The sequence below is a fragment of the Limulus polyphemus genome, unplaced genomic scaffold (assembly GCF_000517525.1).
Source record: "Limulus polyphemus unplaced genomic scaffold, Limulus_polyphemus-2.1.2 Scaffold576, whole genome shotgun sequence".
NCBI classification, from domain to species: domain Eukaryota; kingdom Metazoa; phylum Arthropoda; class Merostomata; order Xiphosura; family Limulidae; genus Limulus; species Limulus polyphemus.
Window position 1 is genome coordinate 397,287 of NW_013666186.1, and position 9,971 is coordinate 407,257.

Consider the following 9,971-nt stretch of genomic DNA (forward strand, 5'->3'; position numbering starts at 1 on the left):
ACAGATCTAACAAATGCCTTTTCCAGCTGAACAAATAGAATACCTTTTTCTAATAAACTGAACTTCTGTAATCCAAATCCATGGTTATGAGAACTGAAGTTCAATATAAACTTTTCTTTTAAAGATACCTTCTTAGTGGCTTCTGCTATTTATTGTGTATGTTGTACATTCTGATATCTCATGAATAACTGCATAATGAACAGGTATAATTATAATGATGGTATTACACAGAAGCAAAATCATTGTCACTTCTTAATCTCATACTTCTTGTTCTTTATTCAGCAATTCCACAAAACTCATAATTCTTTGTTACTAAATGGATTTAATAATTTTAAATCGAGCTAGTCTTTCCAAATGAGATGTCAATAGTGACTACCTACACGCATGATCATAAATGTATATTTATCTGAAAGACATTGCAACGATATTTTACAATAAAGTACTAACATTTAATACATTTTTACAGTTTCAAATAAAATGACAGGCATTGGGATGTGATATAAGTTAATTGAAAAATCTTTTATAAGGGTTTTATATGCTTGAAAAACAAAATTTGTGACAGTTTAATTTTGAACTTTTAAAGTACAGAACTAGGAAACTACATCTACTGGAATGTGTGTGTAATTTTGTGTTTAGAAAATAACTGAAAGTGTGTATATTTTTTTACAACTTGCCATATTGCAAATTGACTTGCATAAGAGAAGTGGGGGGTGTGTGTGTAAGATTAAATATCATCTAGACCAATTGTTATTAAATAATTTATTTCGGTATCTATTTGTACAGGAAAAAGAGGATATAATCACACTTACAACACAATTTATGCACTATTTCTCTCTCTCTCTCTATATATATATATATATATTTATATAGCATTCTGATTATTTAAAAATTTGTATGACAAATTTCAAACCCCATAACATAATTTCACTGTCACAAAATACTGTATACTTGTTCTTAGTGTGTTGCATATATGTGAGTTTAACTGCTACTATAACATCATAATTTAAGATGAAAATAAAAAGAAAAAAAAAGAATTCAGATATATTAAATTAATAGGATCTTTAATATGTTAAGCATCACTGTAATATAGATAATATTTTACTTTTCAAATAAAACAAAAATTAAAATTTTTCAACTATATAACTCAGTAAATGTTTAATCATTCTAAGAACAAATACAATTATACAGAGAGCTAACTTTATTAATATCAAATATCTTTCTTACTAAAATTCTCAAGGACAGTAACTTCAGAGTATATAATATATGAATAAAATGTGTAAAACAAACTTTCCTTACTTTTTCTAACCAGGAAAAGCATTCCTACTGATAAGAAAGCACAGCAAAAATTATATCGAAATTTGTATAATCTGATTACATTAGTTTTTCCTTAAATTTGATGATGATTATACTAATCACATAGATCAGTAATAAAGTTTGGTGTTTAAATTCACAAATGGTTATCTCAGATAGTTGCTCCAAGTTTTTGCAACAAGCTTGATGCTTCTTTAGCGGCCTATTATTAAAAAAAAAATCAAATACATGTTTATGCCAAGTTATTCAGAAATCTACTGACATGCAAATAATTCAGAAATGAAGAGATAACAGGAAATAATTTTTAGTGGTATAGAATGAGGTGCTGTGACAATATCACTAAGATTATTCACGGTCATACCCTTGGAAACTTATTAATATGCAACCTACACCCAAAACGTGTACACAGAAACAAATGATATACTTTAAACAATCAATTACCATAATCACACTGCATCAATAGGACTTATAGGTAAAGATGTAGATAAGGTAAACATCCTTAAATTATTATGAAATGATGGCATATAATAAATAGCTGTGTTCAAAGTCCTACTTAAATATGGCAAATGTCAACATGATGGCTTCACTGTCAATACTGGTTGATGTTTTTTCTCTGTCTACACAGCATCTACGTGTTAGTGAGCCTGTTGTACACAGCTTCTGACACACATTTCATATCATCTGATGTCAAGGATAATGTTCATTTTGAAACTGCTCAGTATACAATTTTGCAGTGGCCCAAGCATTCTGATGACACTCTCTGTAAACCATGACAAACTGTTCTTCAACTGATTATTGTGCCATTATTTAATTATTTGGGAGAAGTTGATACATTACGTAAGGAGCTTTTATTTTATGTTTTTTAATGTTTTTGTTCTTTGAAAAGTGCACTGATCTGCTTGTGCTAATCCATACCTAGATTTGTGTAACAACCTCACCTGTAGTCCAATTACAAACCTATATAGCACAATACTATATGCATGGAAGGAGCATTGTTCTTGAGGAGTGATTTTGGTCTCTCTCTCTCTTTTTTTTTAATACCTCGATGCTATTGTCCAAACCTTTTCCATTGAAATTTTAGGTGACCGATTAATATTAACAAAATTTCTGAAAGACAAACCTTTAATAATCTCACTGATATTGTAACAAGGTAGCCCACTGCAGCTCATTCCATATCACTAATACTTCAATTTGGAGTTTCTGAGCAAGCTTGTGTACAATTTTGAGTCCAGTCATCAGCTTGAGAACTAGCTTGGAACAGGAAAGGCTTAGATTGTTGATGCAATCATGAAACAAAACTGTTGGTATGTCTGTATGCTAGATGACCTTATATTGCTATGGATGGAAGCATATCACAATGATGCCAAGTCTTAAACCTACATAGTTTTACAAGGAATAAATACATTATTTTTCAAAGTGCAGGTATGTTGTACTTTTTTGTAGTGTGTGAAAGAAAAACAAAAGAAAATGGTACAAGACTACTTTTTAAAAAAATTTAAGGTGAAGTATGCATCTTCACCACTTTACACAACTAAATCAGAGAGCAGTTGGCTGAGTTTCTCTTCAGGTGCTCTAGACTGGTCTATCCAGTGCCAAACCAGTGTATCAGCCACAGAAGATGCAAAAGTATTAACCAATGGATATGCCTCAGCCTACTTCATGAAGTAATTAATGACAAGAGTGTATACAGTTGACTTCATTCCATCTCTGGGAACAGACCAGTGATAGCCAATGCTACATTCTACACAGGAGAATCAACAATTCTTCACTGGAGTTTATCCTGTTTAGGCTGACTTTTTCTCTGGGTGGCGCATATGATACAGTGGTCACAGCAGCACTGAAGGTGTTGACTCAAATATAGCCAGAAGAATCTCTGTTGAATGTTAGCATAAGTGTGTGTAACACCTAGTTTCTCTCGAGTCTTTGTATTATGCAAAGTCTGGAGAATCACATGCTTTCAAAGCTCTGGAGACCACATGCTAAAAATCACTACTCTGATAACAACAGTATAGCACACCTGACTATACTTATACAAGTGCCATAGGTTACAGGTGTCCAGGTTACATTCTTCAATCTCAGCCGGTCATGCTTTACCTAGCTGCATAGCAAGGAGCCTCCATGTTAAATCTGAGTCATTAAGTTCTTTCTTCTGGAGCTCTTAAAGTGTTAATCGTGACATCCTTCCACTAGTGGTGCCTCCTACTGTATGGCTTGTCATTACTATTCAGAAATGGTGTCAACTTTCACATAGCGTCCAGGATCAGAACATTTAATTAACGGACAATGTCTCACTGTTCAGTGGGACAGGTCTGGGCTATAATGTATGATTATATCATATTCTTGCAACTCTGCTATCATCCCTTTTGAGTTTTTAAAGTTCAGTGATGCATGGTCCATTCAAACAATGAACTTTGTAGCATATAAGTAGTATCAAAAGCATTTTACAAAGGCCATAATTACAAGCAGTTCTTTTTTCATTGTATATTATCTGCATTGAGGAGCTGTGAGTGCATGACTAATGCACCCGAACCTGATTACACATCTTAGCCTGTCTTCTAACTGCAAACACTGCTCTGATTTCATTATCACTGGCATCAGTGTCTAGCAGGAACTCGCAATCTTTTTGTAGTAAGATCAACACCAAGGCTCCTATTAAAGTACACTTCAGGGACTGAAATACTTTATCTCATTCCTCATTTCATCTGAAGTTCACCTCTGCCAATAATGGTGAGTCAATCTTTGAAAAGTTGATTACAAACAGTCAATTATATGAAGCAAAACCAGGAAAACTGCAGACTTCTCATTTGGTCACAGGTTGAGGCCAATCTTACTGCCTAATTTACAAGTAGCATAACCTCAAACCTACTTAATTTGCCTCCCAAGTTTTAAATAGAAGTGTTACAGTAGGCAAGGGTTATTTTAAACTAATCCAGATTCTTTTACAAAAGACAGTTGCAACAAAACTCAAAAATAAATACATTGAAGTGTAAAAGCACATTAAAAGATAATATATTGAGAATTGAGTGCATTGTATTAAAATGATTTTAAGTGTACAATCAGCAAGTCAAATGTCAATTGCAGCTGATATAAAATCATAATGCAACATCATTTATCTGAACTATATTTTGACTTTATTTGCAGGATTATTGTTAAGATGCACAAATATGACTGAACGTGGTGAGGCTCTAAAATCATGTTAATATAATATACTCGACCTGTGTATACACAGTCACTGGCATACAATTAAAACAAAGTATGTCAAGTTTTGGGAAATTGTTCTACTGTACCTTAAATAAAATAAAGAAGACAAAAGTTTTCTCCACAGACTTAAAGCAAGAAACCTGTCTTATCAACAAGACCTTTGAAGCTGATGGTTACCTTAAGCAGTTCTTTACACAGCCACTAAACTTTGAGGCTTTCTTACTGACTCCTTTGGAAGAACCTTCAACCACCATCTCCATACCATTTGTATCTAATCTCACAAAATATTTGCAGAAAAATTGAAATATATATTTTTCAAATCTGGCAAAAGTTTTCAAAATACCCTGACCAGAACTAAATAACTAAGTAGTCCCAAAGAATTAAAATATGAACTTCACAGTACCCCTGCAGTCGTGGTGAAATTTGCATAAAAGAAACAGGAAAAACTATAACTCGGAGACTAAAAGATACAAAAAGGTGCCTATACCCAGAACAATCCACCATAGCTAAATACTCTTAGAACACAAGACACTCATTTGAATGGGACAAACACATAAGTTTAGATACTGCAAAACAAAGTAAACTTAGAAATAGTAAAGAAGCTCTCAGCTTAAAGATCAAAACACCAAAAACAACCATGATAAAAGCCCAGAAACTTAAAAATAGGATTCAATAAATTCCCAATGACCAAACAAATTCTTTATGTTTGAAAAGCTCCATGCGAGGTTTATTGCCTTTCCTCTTATCACAAAACAGACCTGCTGAAGAACTCATCTTTGAGCCAAAAAAAAAAAGGCAGGAGAAATCCTTAGTAACAGTCAACATGTAAATCTACTTTAAAGAAAGATTTGTTTAAAGTAGCAACAGCTTCTATGAGAAATTGGACTTACTGTGGTGGTAAATTAATAATGGGTAGTGAGAAACAAAATATAAAACAGTGAACCAAATAGAAATTATTTGACTATAATTTTAAAATATTTGGATATAACATTTTAGCGTGATAATTTCCTCAGCTCACTATTGAAACCAAGATCTCTCACACATCAGGTGAGTGTTCTACCAACTGAGCTAACACGTTAACACACTAGTAGTTAGTAAAATACTTTTTTAATCACTCAAACTATCTCATTCTTCCCCTATCACAAACAAGGCTCATCCTCGGGCTTTATCTCAGGGTAGTGGGTATGTGCCACATGTTGAGCAGCAGTTTTTATGTGGTAATTTTCCTCTTCTCATTATAGAATCCAGGACTCTTTTTGAATACCAGGTCAGTGATCTACTAGCTGAGCTAAACCATTAATCCACTAGCACACATTAGTAAGTTATTTTTTCAATAACTCAAATTACCACATTAGCTTATTAGGAGTTTTTCAAATATTGACTACATTATCATTCTTCAAAGACTTTCTAAGTCAGGAAATTGAACTTACACATTTATAGTATTTTTTTTGTCTTCCAGAACCTTATGAAATCATGTTTTAAACAGTGAGTTCAACTAATGTTTGTTCTCCTTAAAATACAAATTAACTGAAAAGATCAGTTTGCTTTTTTTTTGAGTAAATTTTAAAATAATTCACAGTAAAAAGTTTTGAGACTAGTGTTTTTACAGTGAAAGTTCTGTTTTAATTTGATGATCAATTAATGTTTCTGACTTTAAATACTGAGGTTTAAAAAGATTGGCTTGTTTCAATGTATTTATATTTCCATATATATATTTCAAACCTATTACAGAATTGCTAATGCTTTGCATGGGATTATATCTACTTGCTCTACAATGACCTACCAAGTTTTATATATTTCTGCGAGTTATGTTTATCTGTCTCTCCTAAAAGAATCTGAAAATAGCTTGCTATAAAATAAGAAATTGATTTACTGTGTAATAGTTCATTGTAAAATAGGATAAACAGTTTCCATATGTAATTAGTGAAGAAGGTTTTAAACTACTTGATACTACAAAAGAAACAGTTTCACTACTATGTTTATGTGATGACTTTGGCATGTTGTGCCATAAGGTTCAGAAACTTGAAATTTTCATTTTAATCTAAAAAAAAGGGAAACAGAAGTTTTATAAGTTAAAAATATTCATGTGTACATGTTAATAATGCCTAGTTCTTTGCATGAATTAATAATATGAGAAAAGCACAGAAGCAACTACTATTTCCTCCACCAGTTATGTATCAACTATGCTGGTTCTTATATAACTTAGTTTTATTTGTAATAATTATATTTTTTGTCTGTTGTACAGTTAACTTAGGCACAAATGTGAGTGAAATTTTTTTAATCAGAGCAAAATGTTTATATACATCCACTTGTTCTATCTGACCACTCCAGGGGTTTAAAACCTCACTGATGAAACAGTAGCACTTTTAAGCCTCACCTTCATTGTAATTGTCAATTGAAGATATATAAGTATTTACAAAAATCTTTATTGCCAAATAGAAATTGTTATTGAATTTGCATAAAGTACAAAATTTTTTGAATAATTTTATTTTTTAACTGTATCCAGTCAAATCATTTTGTAACCTGAACCAGTATTTCTTCTGATCTTTCATTTTCAGAAATATTTGAGACAAAACAATGATATTATTCATTAACATGTCCACCACATCAAAAGTTTGTTACATATACTTATTTAAATTACTTGATGCAGCTCGCTTAATATTTCTCTTTACTTTCACACTGTAATGAAACATCTCCCTAACTATAACACGTCAGCAGGAGAGAATCAATTACAGTCTTGAGAATTATTTTAATACTGACATTTTATTTATAATGAATAACTTGGAAGTATTACTATGCAGTTGATCTTTTTTAAGCTCACTGCTCTAGCAATTTCAGGATATTTTTTATATTCAAGTGAACAGTTCCTTAATTTCTTCTTTGCATAGTATGAACATGCATGAATAAAAGTAAGTGAAAGATTTATTTGGGTAAATAAACCATAGCTAACCTAGTGGTGGAAAACATCTAGTAAAAACAAAAATATAATAAAACTACATTTATTACATTCACAATTAGCTAATGAAAATTATAGAATTCATGCTCTACAATGTGCACATGAGAAACAGTGGCCATTATTGCAACAATTAATGCTGTTAAGCATGAAGTTGCTGGTATACCTTTAGAATCAATGTTATGTCTTTATAGTATACAGAAATGTTTTTGTTTTACTTTAGATTTCATTTGGAGTAGATTTTTTCTGTGGTAACTGAAATATTTGCTCTGAGCATTAATAAAAAATTAAAGCTTGACTATGTGTTATAATGAAAAATCTATTTATGACTGGAATAACATTAGAGAACATATTTCAGTTGGAGTTTTGTATTCTTTATTAATTTAGATCTAGAGATGTATTAAAGTTCTAAATGATATATACAACAGATGTTTTCTAAGCTATTAAAAGATATTACTGTTAAAACAATTTAGTAAAACTTGAACAATAAATTACTATGTACCAATGAAACAAATCTAAAATATTACATCTACAGTTCAGCAGCATTTTCAATCAGTAATACCTAAATTGTGTGTGCAATCATACACAAGCACCATGTACTCTGAATTTGCTAACCTTGTGCCTTTAGGACATCAGAAAATAAGCAAACTTTCCTCTGACTTAAAAAGTAACATGAACAACAATAATGTTTTATCATTTATGTCATCAATCATCGAATATAACATGCCCAGAATCAGATGATGACAGTATCAGGCCTGTTGTTAATGTTAGCTCATTGAATGTCACACTGTTTGTTATCCAGAGTCATGATTCTTTACAATAAAACAAAATAAACTAGAAGAGCACTCAGTAGATAGTACACCTCCACCAAGCAGCTCTCAAAAAATATTAAAATGTATCCGTATGTCCATCATTATCAATGGACACGAACCATTTCTGGCTGGACAATGAAGAATAATATTTTACGTATGTCCACCAAGTTTCATCAAAATCTGATCATTTTTGATTACATAATAGAGCAAAAATAGTGTGAAAAATCAGTCCCCATATTAACTAATCACTTCTAAGTTGAGTCATAATCAAAACATATAACTTTTGTCCAATCCATTCAGCCATTTTTGAGAAATGTTGCTGACAAACACACGGGTGAAAATATGACCTCTGTCCACCTTCATTGGTGGAGGTAATGAATTATAAACTACTAAAAGCACCAATATCATAGATATTTTTGAATAAAAGGTCTAGAACTGGCTATTTTAAATACGCAAAAGCAGACACAATTGAGTAATACAATCATCTCCACCTTCTGCTCAAGTTCCAGATAATAATACAGATAATTATAATTATGATAAAATAACTGAAATAATTTTCATTATTGCTCATCACTAGTTTTAACATACTAAAATGGATAATTTTCATCCTACTTTTACAATAATAAGTTTATATATTATACAAATAACATTAACAAACATTACTATTATACCTTTTCATCATCCACTGTCCTTTGTGGATATTCTTTGGCTCTTTTCAAGAACTGAATAGCTTTTTCTTTATTGTTTAGTTTTAAATATGTTTTACCAAGCATTAGCAGGTTCATGCTGTAGAAGTCTGGATCCACTGAAAATACATCAGTATTTCAATATTTTCAGAATACAATTTGTCTAAAATAATTTCCATATAAAGCTTAGAAATTGAAACTTGTCAAAGTTAAAATAAAAAAATAATATAAATGCAAAATATCTATGCTCAGAATAAACAAAAACAATCAAATTCTCATACTTTATCTTTATCAAAATAATATTGGAGTATTACCAGAATAAAATAATTGTTTCTACAAGTTAACCATTTCATTAGTATCAAAGTACAAAGAATAAATATCCCCCTTTTTTTTATCATAACTGTCCTTTACTTATTGTTTTAACAATCTCACTGATACAGCTTTTACAATTACTCATAAGTCAAATGAAGATATGGTTGACTCAATCCTTAGTTTGAAAGCATTATTTAGGTTTAATATTGTTTACACTTTTTAATTTTAAAACTAGAGTACATCTCATGAAAAAAAATTCTGGGGACCATTGTAACATAAAATTGTATGCATATGTTTATTATGCAGTATTGTTCTTCACATATTTTAATTATTTATAACTGTTAGAGATAATTATTGATGATGATGGAAACATACATTTTTACTATTTACAAAATTGAATATTAGAGAAACGCAAAGATAACAGAAAATATAAAAATAAAGACCCAAGAGAGTACTTACATCTTTCTGCATTTTCAAAATGTTCTAAAGCCTGACAAAATGAAAATATACTATAAGAAACATTTTAACAAAAATATTCAAACTAAATATAATTTTATAAAAATTTAATAACCATATAAAAAACATTATTACTTTTGAAATTACTTATGATAAAGACTAGTAAATCATACATACACAGTGTGGTCACACGTAAATAAACACCACCTTTTCAGAAAAAATGACATTTTTCAGTCATAT

At 30.7% G+C, this 9,971-nt stretch overlaps 1 protein-coding gene across 2 annotated transcripts in view; it reads right to left on the bottom strand.

Annotated features, from left to right (window-relative positions):
• Positions 1 to 744: 744 nt before the first annotated feature.
• LOC106459214 (regulator of microtubule dynamics protein 1-like) overlaps positions 745 to 9,971 on the bottom strand; it is a 111,963-nt gene continuing 102,736 nt past the window's right edge. For both annotated transcript variants that reach the window (XM_013918820.2, XM_022385658.1), the window contains exons 7-9: positions 9,735 to 9,765; positions 8,949 to 9,082; positions 745 to 1,513 (exon numbers count right to left, since the gene is read on the bottom strand). In XM_013918820.2, the coding sequence (XP_013774274.1) occupies positions 1,463 to 1,513; positions 8,949 to 9,082; positions 9,735 to 9,765 (216 nt within the window). In that variant the 3' untranslated portion in view covers positions 745 to 1,462. The remainder of the gene's footprint in view (positions 1,514 to 8,948; positions 9,083 to 9,734; positions 9,766 to 9,971) is intronic.